A 15,027-nucleotide genomic window follows, 5' to 3' on the forward strand; every position below is an offset into this window, starting at 1 on the left:
AATAAATGTACTTAGTTACTACGGAGCCCCTTAAGGGACATGGGAAGAAAAAAAAATTGATGGGTAAAAAAAAATAAGGACGAACTTTTGCGAGATCTCGCAAAATTATTGCGAGATCTCGCAATAATTTTGCGATTTTTTTTTTCACCCATCAATTTTTTTTTCTCCCCCATTAGTTACACTAGTTCCACCGCTGGTTATTTTTATGCAATTTTTTTTAATGTTCAACTTGGTTTGGTAGCTGGGGTGTTGACATCATTTGGTCCGTGAATCTTCGACATAGGCATAGAAAAGGGTCTACCTGACAGACAAGCTCAGGGCAGTAATACCTCGAGTCTCAGTGGGCTTGACTGTGAGATGTTTACGCAGCTGAGGTTGACAGGCAGGTCGTCGGTGTGTCAGGCCTTTTACTACCTGTAGTTAGCCGCTACAGTGACCACATCAGGCGACGGTGAAGAGGAAAGTAAGAACAACTTTTTATGAGTCAGTTTAAATTCTTAATTGAACGCCAAGTGTCTGGACTCTCGTTATAATGTGAGTCCGTATGCCTGCCTCTGTGGGGCCTAGCCTTTGTTCAACAAGTTAGCAAACTAACCAGACTGGTTTACCGTAACTTTACAAACCAAAGCTGGCTAACAATAATAGCTATCTGACACCGAGCTAACGTTACTCGGAGATAGTGTTCATTTCGGGCTGCTTAGCTAATACCGTACGGTAAATTCGCTGATTTTGACACTGTTTTGTCATCAAATGAGTCTGCTGACTGGCATACATTAATCTAAGAGTATAAGCCTTAGGCTATAGGATATATAACAGAGTGCCAGACGCTGAAGTTAGTTCACGATTCATTGCTTCTGATTCAGCAAGTAAGAAGCGTTAAGGGAAACGTAATTTACATGTTTAACGACCGATTTTAGGCTTTTTGCACCTCTTACTGTGGTGAAATCATGGCAGACGTTTTAAGTTAAGTCTCAAGGTTGTCTAAAACCCGCTTTCAAATTTGGGAAACCTTTATTCTATTTGTGAAAATGCAAAAAGGTAGATTTCACTGCATTTTTACTTAAAGACCACATTGGACCAGGTCTCTCTTAAAAAAACAATTTACTTAGGCGGGTCGAATCTGAACTAGATTATTCCAGAGAGGCTAAAGATTATTTAAAACGCAATTTCATATATGTGAAACCCTTGTGTCTGTTAAAATGCAAAAAAAGGAGATTTCATTGTATTTACCCCATGGGGAAATGCAGTGAAACCTCCCTTTTTTGCATCTTCATAAATAAAATAAAAGTTTAACAACTTTAAAACAGTTTTAGCCTCTCTGGGATGATCTGCTCAGATTTGAGCCATGTAACTAAAGTGTTTTCTGATATGAACCTGGTCCAATGTTGTTTACATGGGGAAATGCAGTGAAATTCCCCCCTTTTTTGTTGCATTTTCACAAATGGAATATCGGTTTCACAAATCTGAAATTGTGTTTCAAATTATTTTTAGCCTCTCTGGAAAAAGTTCAAGGTGGCCTTCATGTGAAAAACGCAGTGAAAACTCCCATTTTTTTGCATAATGACATATAGAATAAAGGTTTCACAAATATGAAAGTGGGTTTCAGAAAACGCAGAGGCTTTGCTTAAAACGCCCGACATGCTTTCAACACAGCAGGGGGTGCAAAAAGCCGAGAACTGGTCGGCAAACTTTGCATAAAACGTTTCCCTTAACTCTTCACTCAACAGCTGCATTGAGAGCTACGAATCGGAAGCTAACTTCGGCCTGCTAGCCTGGGTGATGATGATTGTTCATTATGGGTTTGTTGTTTTTGTGCTGAGAAATCTCTGGAGTCAGTGCTGGCACGTTTGAATAGGCTCAGATCTACAAAGGTTGATGCAGCAGAAATAGCTGGACGGACAGACACTGCTGCTTTCAGTATTTTTTCATGTAGTATATCTGTGATTGCCAGCAAGTTTTATCTGTTGTTACTGCAGGTTATTTTGACACATGCAGGTTTGTAGTTTTCTCCACACTGGAACAGATACAGCAGCAAATTCTATACCACAATAGGAGTATACATAGCCATTAAACAGGGTTTTGCAGTTTAAGTGTTTATGTAAGACCTGCATTATATTGCAGTAAGGTTTTACTGTGAGCACTTTTCCTGTCGAGTAGATCTGTGGACCGGTAATGCATTGAGGTGACAATGGAGACCACAGGCAGTGCCACCGAGGGCGACCCTTTGAAGAGGGGCGAGGACGGCGCTGAGACAGGAACAGCAACAGAGCTGAAGAAAAAGAGTTGTAAAGAAGTCTTGGGTCTTTCCAAACTGACCCATTGGCGAACCGCAGTCTTCTTCTTCTCCTTGTTCCTGTGCCTCACCATAGTGTTTGCCTTCTCCTTCATCATCCCCTGCCCTGTGAGACCACAGTATCGCATTACCTGGAACAGGACTTTCTCTCAAGCAGGTGTGTGCAGCTGTGGGCTTTTCACTGCTCGGTAGTGCTTTATTGTTTGTGGGACTTATTGCTATTTTCTCCTCTTCGGCCACAGCAACCTACGACTTCTTAGCTGTTGAAGATACAAGCAAAGACAAGGTGAATGATGTCCTGTTTGTCGTCAAGGACACAGAAGGCAGTCAGAACAATACGTGTGTTAATGCAGGTAAATATGGAATTCAGTTTTTATTGATTCATTAATCACAAGGAAGCTAGAGCTGGATTGCTGTCCATATGGTGCCTTGTTTTGTGAAATTGAGACGCTCTTTGTGTGTTTTCCAGGTCTGCCCTCGCCATGTGTGTTTTTGTTAGCAGTGGATGGGACAGATGGAGAGACCCTGTGGGAGCGTCCACTGGCTCCTGAGTTCCACTGGGCTCAGTGTGGCCTGGATGAAGAAACAGGCAGAAACTGGGGCTGTCTGCTGTCCCACTCTGACCAACTCACAGCTATTGACAAACACACTGGTTAGTGACTCATTAATCTGTCTCTGTATCACTGATACTATAAAAGCCATCACATTTACATTATGTGTCGCTAATTATACAGCTTTTACAAATCTTTTCAGCAATTTTCTACACTAAAAGTAATTTCTATTTGAACACATTTAAACAACAGAACACCTGAGTTTTTTTGAAACTCTCTGATATTTTAATTATTCTTTAGATGGACATAAAAATGTTAAAGTCCATTTCTTTGTGAGAATTTTTATGTGATTATACCACCTTCTACATTTCTCTGGTGTTATTTGTCCTTAGGAATGGGAATTAATTCGATTTTATTGATAAAAACTGAGTATGGGCCTTTAGTCAAGACTATTTTGCCAAACTAATTTTAATAAATTTTACCTGAGTCAATCTTGAAATGCTCAAGGAAAGTTGTAGTTTTTTGTTATGAAATCAGATAAACTCAAATCGGATTGAGTGCCCTGTGCCTGATATTTGTGTGTGTGTGTGTGTGTGTGTGTGTGTGTGTGTGTACGTGTGCATGCAGGTAATATCATGTGGCAGCAGCCTCAGCCTACCGGTCTCCGCAGCACTTTGCCCGTTCTTAGTGTTCCAGATCTGGATGGGGACAAGGTCGAAGACGTGGCTCTGGTGGCATCTGACAACACACAGGTGAGCATCAGAGATGTCAGTTATTACTGCAATATTTATTTCTTTGCTTATCTTACAGTTACACATGGTACCCATGGATCCATAAAGAGTTTTACAATTTGTCTAAAAATAAGACCTTAATTGGTATTAAAATGTCTTAAATCAGTCTTTCAGATGTCTTAAACATGTAAAGATGTAGTAGTAGGATTTTAAGAAAGTATTTTTTGTCCGACGTTGCATTGTGAAATCTCAAAATAATTGCACAGCCGCTTCTGCTTTAAAAAACATACAGACATAGATACAGAGTGAGACACACAAAATTGGTAGTAAACTCACCAATAAATGCCAGGTATTTGTCCAATTTTAATCAGATCTAACTTTTTCACTGGACCAAAAATATAATGTTTTATGTTACAATAAATGTTTGGGCAAAGTTGTCCTTACCCTATGTAAAAATGTAGGTTTAAGTTTTTTGTTTTGTTTTTCCAAGGCTTCGTTACTGTAAAATTGGTCTTAATTTTTATCCAGAGTGATATTAAAAGTCTTAAAAAATCTTAAATTTAATTTGCCTTAAGCTGTAGGAAACCTGGTTACAGCAAAACAAATTTCACCAGATTTAACAGTCATATCTCCCTTCATATCTGCAGACTCATCTAGTATTCCTCTCAGGGAAGACGGGTCTTGAGATTGGTTCGACGGTGGTTCTTGACTCCACAGAGACAACCAGTCATCTTCTCCATCGCACTACAGAAGGTTCTCACTACGTATTACTTCAAAAAGGTTTGTATCTTCAATCTGCTTCCACAGTCACAACATGTTGCTGTTTATCTGCAGTCAGACCAGTCAAGTCTCTCCTAATGGAGGAGTGCAAACTGTATCTGTAACAAAGAGTCAGAAATTAGATTTGCAGGTCAGCTCCTCTGTAGAAGAGAAACTATTCCAAAGCTATAAAGAGATTTAAAAGCCTTATTACGGATCTGGAAACGAATGGGATTTGAATTAAAACTATCCTCGGGGTATGTTCTGTTTTTGTCAGGAATTGAGTGCCTAAAAGTAGGAGAATGATAGTCTTGTGGTGTAGCTTAGTATTAGGTACAAAGAGGTCTTTGTCATACATTCATTTTTGTTTTTCTTAGTGTGTTGGATGATGTGTTTCAACACCTCATTTTCATCTTAATTTTATAAAGAATACTCCTTCTAAGCACTACTCTTACAAACTTGACTTCTTGTTGTGATACAGCTGTTGTGCAGATGTGCTGTAGATGTATAAACTTGGATGTACGACACACTTGAGGCAGTAGTGAGTAATCTTGTGCTCATTCACAGACACCGGCTTGTACGGACTGGCGCTGTGGAGGATTGCTGCCCAGGCTAAAGCAGGGATGGAGGCCGGGCTCAAGAAGGATAAACACTGGGAGAAGAATGCCAGTGCAGCATCCGGCCTCGTACCCATCTTTGAGTAAGAAGCAACCTTAAAGGAATACTTCACCCCCGAAATGACCGTCTGTGCATCAGCTCCTCACCCTGCGTTATGTGGAATTCATGAAGAACACATTTTTCTTGCATGCCTTCACAACGAACAAAGAATCCAAAAGAGGAGAAAATTCCTCGTGAATTAAAGTCGTGGGGAGTTTTCTTCTAACAACAGCAAAACTGCATCAAAACATCTTTCACAAAGTCTCACACAACTCATGCAGTATAATCCAAGTGTCATTTATCCAGCTGTATGCTTAGAGCTTTCCAAACAGACAGCCAGATTATAAAAAAAAAACAGACAAAAAATGTTAATTTTATCTCAGGGAACACAGGAGCTGCTGGTTTACTGCTTTCATGATTGGTAGTCTGTTGTGTTGTTTTGTGACTTTGGTGAATCTGAGCTAACCCTTTAAAACACCAAAGTCACACAATAACACAAACTGACTGATTGTGGCAGTGGTAGACCAGAAGCTGCCATGTTCAGTGAGGTAAAACTACTGTTTTTGTAAATGAAGTCTGAAGTCTTCAAAGAGTGCATAGATAAAGTTTCATTTACCATTCAGTCATTATATCCGATTGATAATGGTCATTTGGGGGATGAAGCATTCCTTAAACAGCGTTTCAACATTCTGGTTTCAGCCAGAGACTTTTTGCTAATATTTATCTCTACTTTGTAGATCTGATTCAGTGAGACGAGTGCTACGAACAGGAGAAACAGATGATCCACCCAACCTGCTGGTTGTGACTGCGAAGGACGTGGCATTAGTTGATGGAAAACATTTGCAGCTAGTGTGGAGATTCAATACCAGCTCAGTCCTCAGGTGACCTATCATGCTTGTATATATATACTGCACATACAAATTAATTATAGCTTTAGCAGTTGGTGTCACCCTATTGCAAAATAATGTTTTGACAGGGAATCAAATTCTATTATGATGCCACTCACTCACTCCTAAAGCCACATATGAGTAATTACTAAGTCTTCTGTATTTATCAACAACCCTATTAAACACCTGTGGATGCATTTTGGTTATCTTTTACTTGGGAGAGCAAAGTAAACTATTTACTATATTTATAACCCGACTGAGTCAAATAAGTTGTCTCCTCTGTGTTCACCTTCATTCAGTGAGCCCTCCTTTGGGCACTTTAACAAAGACGGTTTACTTGATGTTGTCATCGAGGAGGATATTGGCAACAACACAAAGAGGGTAAGAACAATGTGATACATTTCCTTTTCTGAGACCAGCTTCTCTCATGCGATCGATTTTGAATGATAAATTCACTGTAATTCACTGCCTGTCCGGTGCGTAGGTAATCATTCTTGATGGGAAGTCTGGTGGTGTGCTGTGGGAAGTCAACCTTTTGAAAAGTCCCAACTCCCCAATACCCGCATCAATACACACCGCAAACTCCTTCTCGGTCTTTGTGTTTTGGGGCATGATGCCCTCAGACAGCAACTCATCTGTAAGTAAACTGCCTTTTTATTTAAATATGCATCTCAACAGATCTCTTTCAAAATGCTAATCAGACTCAAATTTTTCCTTCCAGGAGCCATTAGGGAGTGACCAACATTCTTACTTGCTCAATCCTCTCTACTCCAAAGTCCTCCTTGAGTCAACCAGTTTCACGGACCACATCATAGCATTTAAAGGTGCTTTTTTCTCTAAATCATTTCATCAGTGAACTTTAACACCAGGCTTTGGCGGTATTACAGTACACCAGGGTATTTAGAAATCCCCCAGGGTATGTTTTTCAATACCGTTATAAATACAGGTGTTCCTCTTTCTATTAAACTCATCGTATGTAGTGCACAGCACACACCACCAGAGCTCAGTTTGGTCCCTACTGGGGGAACAAGCAGCTGAGCTGAAAGACACCCAGACACCTAGAGGTGGAGGGATAAGTTACAGGACTGTAAACAGCAGACGGCCAGCAAAGGCAAAGAGACACCATGGGGAATAACAGCTTGTTTTTTACATCTAACTCGGTGAATTAAGGATTTATTTCAACCAAACCGTAGCTTGTGATTGTTAGAAGTGGATTTACTAACTAGATTACTAGCAAGACTAACCAAGACAGTTTGATTGAGTTTTATTTTGTTTCTGATACTTGAATTAAAAGGTGTGCAGTTGTATTTCTCTATAATGAAGAAAATAGGTGTGAGAATATTACTTTAATTAACGTTTTGTGGGTTTCTATTTTGTATTTATTTATCTGAAAAGCTGAAAGTTAGTAGCACACCCGTCGTTGGGGGGCTATTAGAGCCCACAGTATTCCCCCGGTGAAATTTCAGGAAGGTATGAAACATTACATACCGCCCAGGGTTATTTACCACAACAGGTGAATCAATTGTTGCGGGTATGGGGAAACGCGTGTCAGCTCTCTGTGTGATTGTCTCTTTGTTTTTACCTCAGCCACGCTGTTGGAGCGTGGACGCCACGCCGCCTACATCCTGCTGACAGGTCCTGAGACAGAGGGAGCCGAAGGCACTGTGGTCCTCAGAAAGCAGAAGCTGAAGCAAGGCGTCCCTGACAGTAAAGTGCTCCGTATTGGCAGCGGCGGAAGCACAGAGACCAACGATGACATCAAAGAGGCCTTCAACCGTCTCCGCTTCAGTGAATGGTGAAAGGACCAAGTGTAAAATGTAGAGTATATCCTCAGTGTTCGAACCATTTCGTCACAACTGGCTGTTTGGCGACTAAAAAATGTGTCTATATTAGCTATGACTTACAAACTGCTGACAACCAAAAATATTCCTTTGTGTTTTGAGACTTTGGTTGACTTGATTTGACAGGGCTCTTCCATAAATTTCAACCGGGTATTACCTGTTTTCAGACATGAGTTTGATATTGTGAAGTGTCCAAAGAGCTCCTGTTGCCTGACAATCACACATTTCTGCTCTTCTCCTGCTGATAGATCCATCAGAGGATCTGCTGTACTGTTCCTAGCACTTTCATGCATCGATGCAATGCTTTTTTTTTTAAATTGCAGAGGCTGGATTATTTTATGAATCTATGCAACTTTATGTCGCATTGGCCTTAAAAAGTAACAGATGCATGCCAACCACTGCAGGTGGTTGTGCCTGTGTAAAATGATAGTAGCCTGAAAGGAATGGCTGCACAATGACAGGGCTTTTCTATTGGTACACTATCCTCAGCAGACAGATGTACAATCAAACTTGAAATACAACAGAAACCCCACCAACCTTAAGGTCCACACTGTGTGGTTACATTTTTTTATTTAACGTATTCTCTTAATGAAAGTAGTCAGGCAGTTTTCTAGTCAGTGGTACTGTTGTTGATAATCACTACATGCTGTAACTTGTGATGCTATTTCAATAGAGCTGCAACCATTAATTGATTAGTGGGTCAAAAGAAATTAATGGCCAATTATTGTAATTATTGATTAATTCTTTTAGTCAATTTTCAAGCAAAAATGCCAAACATTTGCAGGTTTCAGATTCTAAGATGTTTGAATTTGCTGCTTTTTATTGTCATTTACGATAGTACATAAACAGTCTTTGGGTTTTGAGGTTTTTGTTGAACTAAAGAAACAGTTTGAAGACATCTTTTTGGGTTCTGAGAAATTGTTATGACCATTTTTTACTCTTTTTTGGACTAAGTAATGAATCGATTAATTTTGAAAATAAGTGGCAAATTAATCAAAAATACAAATAATCATTTGTTGCAGCCCTAATGCACACTGATTGAACCTTAGACGCACTCGATGCTGAGCCTTAAAGGCTTTCCATAATGCTGAGTCACTGCTGTGGGTTTACAGCTCCTTGCAAAGCTGTTGTTTTCCCTCATTGATAGATATATATATATATATATTACTAAAATAAGTGAAAATGAGGTTCTTGTTTTAGCTGTACATTTATGAATTGAACCTGTTGGGCGGGCCTTTGTCAGAGCTGGTTTTTCTTTCTGACTTGATATGTTTGAATTTAAGCAATATTAAACAGTTTTAAAATAACTGCTTTTGTTTCACCTTTAATATGCCTTTTTATGGGAGAAAAGACGGTGGAAGCAGAATGTAGCTGTGCACATCAGGCCCTAACTATTATGTAATATAAGCAGCTGGTTATGGGCCCAAACATAACAAAATAAAAATAGAATCCCTAGATAAATTTGGACAACATTTTGTGCCATTTTTGCCAATGAATATGGAAAAAAAACAATAAGCTCAGAGAGATGAAATGGACAATTTAGGTAGGTCAGGTAAGTAATTTACTGCTCACTATGAAAAAAGTGCTCCCAGGATTTAAAGAATAAAAAACAGCCAAAGGGTAAGGGTTAATATACTGTGTTTACTGTGGTTTCTTTTTGATAATGTTGCTGCTAATAGGTCTCACTTTAGTCATTGCGTGCTTATTTGGCCTTAACTAATATTTACAATACACAAGTGGGTTTGGTTCCATGCGAACACTTTACAAGGAGGGGGGACCCCAAACCAAATTCTTCTTTGGGCCCCCGAAAGTCTAAGGCTGGCCCTGCAGCTGGAGTGTCTTTCTAATTTTAGTAATTTAAGTAGTAGACCTTACAAAACCAAACAAATTGGATGCAATAGTTCCCTTAAGTCTACTTCTTTTATCTAAATTTAATGTATGATCATACTGTTGACTCAATGAGAGACATTGGCTCAGGATCATTTATTTTGCCCGAATTTACTGACGACTGATGAGCAAAAATCAAGTCTGCTGTCATAAACTTGACAAAACAGAAACTGTGAAGAAACAATCTAATATTTACAAGGTACAAGGTAGATTTATTATTGAAAGCCTTAGTAACACTAAATAAAGGTACAGTCATCTGATTAAAAACACATTTCTATGGAAAACTGTAGGTAAATTATTATATCTTTTTGTCTTGTTTCATATTTGATATCAAACAATGAAATGCTGACTAGTTACTTGGTGTATTTAGAAAAACTAAACCTAAGTGTCCATAATAAAGTCGAACCTTTGCTGCCCTCCTGTGTTGTAGTGTGCGCACTGAGGGAATGCACTGCTATAGAGGAGGCCTATAGCAGCCATGCGCATTTACGCGCCTGGCTGGCTCTGTAGTCCATGAACGTATTGAAGTCTGTCACGTATCACACGGGTTGAAACGCACAGCCTTACCATGACGCACGACGGCTGACAAGCTTGTGTCCTCCTAAAATAATTTTGGGAATGGAAAGTCGCTCCCTGTAGGGAGGTAACCGGATCTTGAAACATTTATCCCGCCGTACCTGACTTTTTGGGGAGGTAAGGCGCACATACCACAGGAGCATAAGGATTCCGGAGGTCAGATGGAGGATTTTCAAATCGGCGATCAATGAAGTTAGAAGATACATCGCATTGTAAAAATGCAGCGTCAGTCTGCTGGATGCACACATACACTTTACAACCGATCAGCCACATTGATAAGGACTGCGCTCTTCGAGGGTATTCCGCTGTAACACATGTGACTCATCAACAGTGAGGCTGCTGCCCCCATGTGACCTGGCAACTGGCAACAGTTTCTAGAGTTCCTAGTTTGGATGAACTCGGCTCATAAGTTTTAGCTTGGTGAAGATAGGCAAATGTATCATAATATGTTTTTTAAGCACTACAACCTATTACAACTCCAACAAAACACATGAAGTACTGATATAATGATAGAAGTATTAATGCCACACTGTAAAAATACTCTGTCATAAGTAAAAGTCCTGCATTAAAAATGGCACTTAAGGAAAAGTAAGTATACTCAGGAAAATGTACTTAAATTATTTTAAATAAAAGTACCCAATGAGAAAAATATAAAACATCCCATCCAGAAAAAAACGAAAAAATATTTTATAAATAGTAAAAAACACACACCCGAAACTCAAAGTTATTTAAAAAAGAATCAAACACCCCTAAAACTCAAAATTGATTAAAAAATAGAGAAACATCCTAAATATAGATATATAGAAGCCTAATAGAAAACATAAATAGAAAAATAGGGGGAAAAAACAAAATACGAGAAAAAAAAGAAATCAAAGTACAGTACTTGAGTAAATGTACTACACTCCACCCATGTTAATGATTAACACAAATTCTGAATGGCAGAATACTTCCGCATAAAGGAAAAAAAAAAGTTCACAGCTGTGTGAGAAACATGACATTAAACCGTATAAAACAACAGCACGCTGCACCTGTGGCGTCCCCCTTCACCTCAGCCGCCCATCATTATCCGCACACCGCTTAAAGCAGATGTGTGTAGGTGATCTGACCCGAGTTTGCCTCTTATTTCAATGTGACCTGTGTCCGCCATACCGTCATGATAGGACTGCACGGCTGCAACATCTTTGGAGCGCGCGCGCTGGGCGCACACTGCTTATCAAGAAACGCCACACTTCACCGTCCGGTATAAAAGTCACGTAGCGCTCGAGCCACCAACTGCTTTACGAAGGTAACGTTTACCTGCATGCCTTTCATTTTTCTTCTAAAAATAGTATAAGTTTGCCATTATTGTTATCGCTTGAGACACACATGCATTGTATAGTCTATGCATTTATGAAGAGTTAATCTATATAGCCTCAGCTGTCTAGTTCGAGGATGGTAAGTTGCGTGTCAGTTGTGCTTTTAGATGTTTTAACTCATTATCACAAATAGGTTGTATTAATGTCCCTGCTAATAGCAATCAATGACCCTCATAAAACGAAATAGCCTTTGATCATTAGGTGTTGATATGAAAAAGAAACAGAAACTGGGTCACGTCAGGAGGAAATGCTTTCAAAGACACGGTGAGCAAGGCTGATAAAATCGATTTTGACGTGTTTTTTTGTATTTGTTTCTCGCATTTTAGGCTACGTTTCCAATTAGTCGCCTGTTTGAGCGCGTTAATAATTTGTGTTACACTATGGATTTTCTTTAGGAGAGGAGTATTTGATGAAAACTGTGCAATTCCAGAAACATCCTTGGGAGTCCGCATGCAGCACCCATAAATCTCCCCAAAATAATCTGCTGAGCCTGTAGTCTGCGCGCCTGGAGTCAGCTGCAGAGCGTCGATAAGGAGTCAGTCCATACACTGTACAGTGTCTATAGCTGGACTACAGCTATGGATGCATTTATGTCTCTATGAGACGCATAGTGTGTCTGGATGTTGAAAAAGAGCCTTTTTTTCAGGGTGATGAGATGGCAGTAAAGCAGTTGTTTTGCATGCTCAGTATCCATTGATGATGTTCTCTTGACAGGTGAAAATGGCTGATGACATTCAGACCAAACTTCAGAATTATCGCACTGCCCCCTTTGATGCCCGATTCCCAAACCAGAACCAGACCAGGAACTGCTGGTCCAACTACCTGGGTAAGACTGCGTGTCAAGGTCAAAGAAGTCAACTAAAAAAAACCCACAAAGACATGCTATGCCACCTAGATATTAAATTATAATCAAATATATTATTGAATTAATGATGTAGGCATATTACATTTGTAAGTTAGGTAAAATACATTATTAGTTAATATTCTCAACACTCATTAGAGCTAAGGTCTTTAGACATGTTGACCTTTAATCTCTGAGCTGGAGGTAAATAGATTTTTTTGAAGGTGACTGACATGACAAACCCTGATCGAGGTCATGGTCTAATATTCATTGTTGTTTCTCTATTAATAGACTATCACCGCTGCCAAAAAGTTCTGGATGCTAGAGGAGTAGACACAACCCCCTGTGACTGGTACAAGAGGGTCTACAAATCACTCTGCCCCATATCCTGGGTAAATATTTTTCATCACCTCAACTGTTTTTTGTATGAAAGAAAAAAACACTATGAAAAGACACATGCACGCTGATTAGTGATGACAGAATATATGTTGCACTCTCTCCTATGTGGGCTGAGTTTGTTTAGCCGGGGTCAAACAACTTTATCGTTCCTCACATTCCTGTGAGTCTGCACAGTCCTGAGAACCAAAACATCGAGATATGCAGTCCAAAATTAGATATTGCCCACTGAAATAAATCCCAGCCAATAAATTCAAGAGGGGTAAGCACATTTTGAGTTACCTTTTAAGGCAAGTCCTAAAAATGAGGTCTTCAACTTTTTTGAAACATTGATAGTTCAACATTATATATTATTACACGTTTCCTATTATTTGACGATTTAAATTCGACACACCTTATGCATTGCTTTCAGTGGCCTTTTCATTTGGTACATATTTTGGTAATTAAAGGGAAACTTTACCCCAAAATCAAGAATACATATTTTTCCTAAATATGACAACCTAGATTAATAAACAACACTACAGGTAAGAGGACAAATATCTATTTTTAATTTTGGGGTGAACTGTCCCTTTAAGCCTGAAGACAATTTTTGGTGCATTTCTCTCAAAGGACTGAAACTTTCATGTGTGATGTACTTCGATGCAGACGCCCAGCAGAGATCCCAACTCGCTTTCCACATGAAACAATGAGCAGATGTGTTGAGTTGCGTTATTTACCTTCTTTAAATGTTGATTGTGGCAGGTTGATTTTCACGGTCCAGTCTGAAGATATTAGTGATAATGACCCAAAAATACTTAGAAGTTACAACAAAAAACTTGAAACAAACAAAAGCAGCTGGAAAACTGTGTGCTGGTGTCTTCCTGAGCTGATTAACTAACTGATGACACCTGGGACACTTTCCTAATTATCCCACCGCTGTTTGTGAGACTTCAAAATAAGAGCACTTACAAAAATAAAAGGAGAAAAATGTAACTCTCACCTAACCATGCTCATAAATTAAAGCACAGATCAAAAACATCTTGGGCTCACTTTTAAAATATTGAGCTCATGTTAATAATTACTCTATTTATCTATTCTTTGTCCTGATAACATGTTCTCAATATCTTCTTTTTAAAAATGTATTTACTTGTTCATGTATCTAATCATCTTTCATCTTTGTTTTATCCCCACTGATTTGACGTCGTCGTCTTATATTCTTTCTTATATTTGTATCACCTTTTTAACGTTTGAAAACTGTATTCATTTAGTACTTTAACTGCCTTTTGAGATCTGCCTGTTTTATCACTTTTATTCCTTATATTTGCTTTATTCTTGTTGACCTTTTGTGTTTGGCATTTTGTTCTTGCCTTTTTGTTCGACTTTTCTAGACCTTCCTTCATTTGGCACGTTTATTGATGTTTATTTTATTATTCCCTACGTTCCTGCCCCTGCTTTGTCCCTTAAAGCACTTTGTAAACATCTTGTTTTTCAAGGTGTTATATAAAGGAAGTTATTATTATTATACACCAAACTGGCTCCTATAATCAGTGATGTTGCAGAAGGAGTTTTCCCGAAACAAAAGAAAAAAAAAACATGAATATAAAGATTGACTCATTTTCTTATGACCCAACAAAAATGTTTCAAAAATGACTCCTTATGTGTAAAAATAAGTTTCATTCTGAAAAATGTGTCCCTTCAGGTGCAGAAATGGGACGACCAGAGAGAAGAGGGGACCTTTCCAGGAAAAATCTAAGACTGCCATCTCAGAAGCTGTTGGTCTGCAAAGACGTAATCTTTTCAGCTAAATGTTTGTAGAAGTGGTGGGAGACCATGTGTCTCCATCACCACCCTCCCAGACACTGACGCTCTGTGCTTTAACTCAATGATCATTCCTTACGAATACCGTGAAATGTACAGCAGATTCTGCATTAAAGTCTCTCAGGATGTATTTATGTATCTCAGCTGTCACCTATGTTATTTGTCTTCACGGTGAGCATTAACCAACATGACCTTTTTTTTTTTTTTAAAAAAAAGATGAAATATATATATATTTTTCCATTTTATTCATTTCAAATAAACCTACATCAAATATACATATTTAATCAAGATTAGAAAAATAATTAAATATTTCAAAACACTACATGTCACACATACAATAATAGCCACCACCCTACAGAGCAGAGATACAGAGTAATGACCATCGTTGCTGTTAGACACGCTGAAATTAAATACATAAAACTGCATTTCATATACAATTACTCCCCATCATGAGTA

The 15,027-nt window shown here is 38.8% G+C and overlaps 2 protein-coding genes and 1 long non-coding RNA gene across 5 annotated transcripts; 2 read left to right on the top strand and 1 right to left on the bottom strand.

Moving 5' to 3' along the window:
- Window positions 1–303: 303 nt before the first annotated feature.
- fam234a (family with sequence similarity 234 member A) lies at window positions 304–9,026 on the top strand. 2 transcript variants are annotated; one of them, XM_042508485.1, is made up of 12 exons: window positions 304–459; window positions 2,158–2,450; window positions 2,536–2,646; window positions 2,763–2,945; window positions 3,472–3,596; window positions 4,223–4,355; window positions 4,902–5,034; window positions 5,729–5,872; window positions 6,178–6,259; window positions 6,363–6,515; window positions 6,600–6,702; window positions 7,466–9,026. In XM_042508485.1, the coding sequence occupies exons 2-12, from the start codon at window positions 2,189–2,191 to the stop codon at window positions 7,675–7,677; spliced, it is 1,641 nt and encodes a 546-aa protein (XP_042364419.1). In that variant the 5' UTR covers window positions 304–459; window positions 2,158–2,188; the 3' UTR covers window positions 7,678–9,026. The 2 variants fall into 2 exon arrangements, with proteins under 2 accessions (XP_042364419.1, XP_042364418.1); XM_042508484.1 differs by having other exon boundaries at window positions 306–463.
- Window positions 2,475–13,659, bottom strand: LOC121959255. Its single transcript, XR_006106889.1, has 3 exons — window positions 13,491–13,659; window positions 3,503–3,582; window positions 2,475–2,553 (listed from the first exon to the last, which is right to left on the bottom strand). It is a non-coding gene; the product is annotated as an uncharacterized LOC121959255 (long non-coding RNA).
- LOC121959254 (cytochrome c oxidase subunit 6B1) lies at window positions 11,361–14,701 on the top strand. 2 transcript variants are annotated; one of them, XM_042508487.1, is made up of 4 exons: window positions 11,361–11,467; window positions 12,252–12,363; window positions 12,670–12,770; window positions 14,453–14,701. In XM_042508487.1, the coding sequence occupies exons 2-4, from the start codon at window positions 12,258–12,260 to the stop codon at window positions 14,504–14,506; spliced, it is 261 nt and encodes an 86-aa protein (XP_042364421.1). In that variant the 5' UTR covers window positions 11,361–11,467; window positions 12,252–12,257; the 3' UTR covers window positions 14,507–14,701. The 2 variants fall into 2 exon arrangements, with proteins under 2 accessions (XP_042364421.1, XP_042364420.1); XM_042508486.1 differs by lacking the exon at window positions 11,361–11,467 and adding an exon at window positions 11,550–11,616.
- The last annotated feature ends 326 nt before the right edge of the window (window positions 14,702–15,027 follow it).

Source organism: Plectropomus leopardus, chromosome 19, assembly GCF_008729295.1.
Source record: "Plectropomus leopardus isolate mb chromosome 19, YSFRI_Pleo_2.0, whole genome shotgun sequence".
Taxonomy (NCBI): domain Eukaryota; kingdom Metazoa; phylum Chordata; class Actinopteri; order Perciformes; family Serranidae; genus Plectropomus; species Plectropomus leopardus.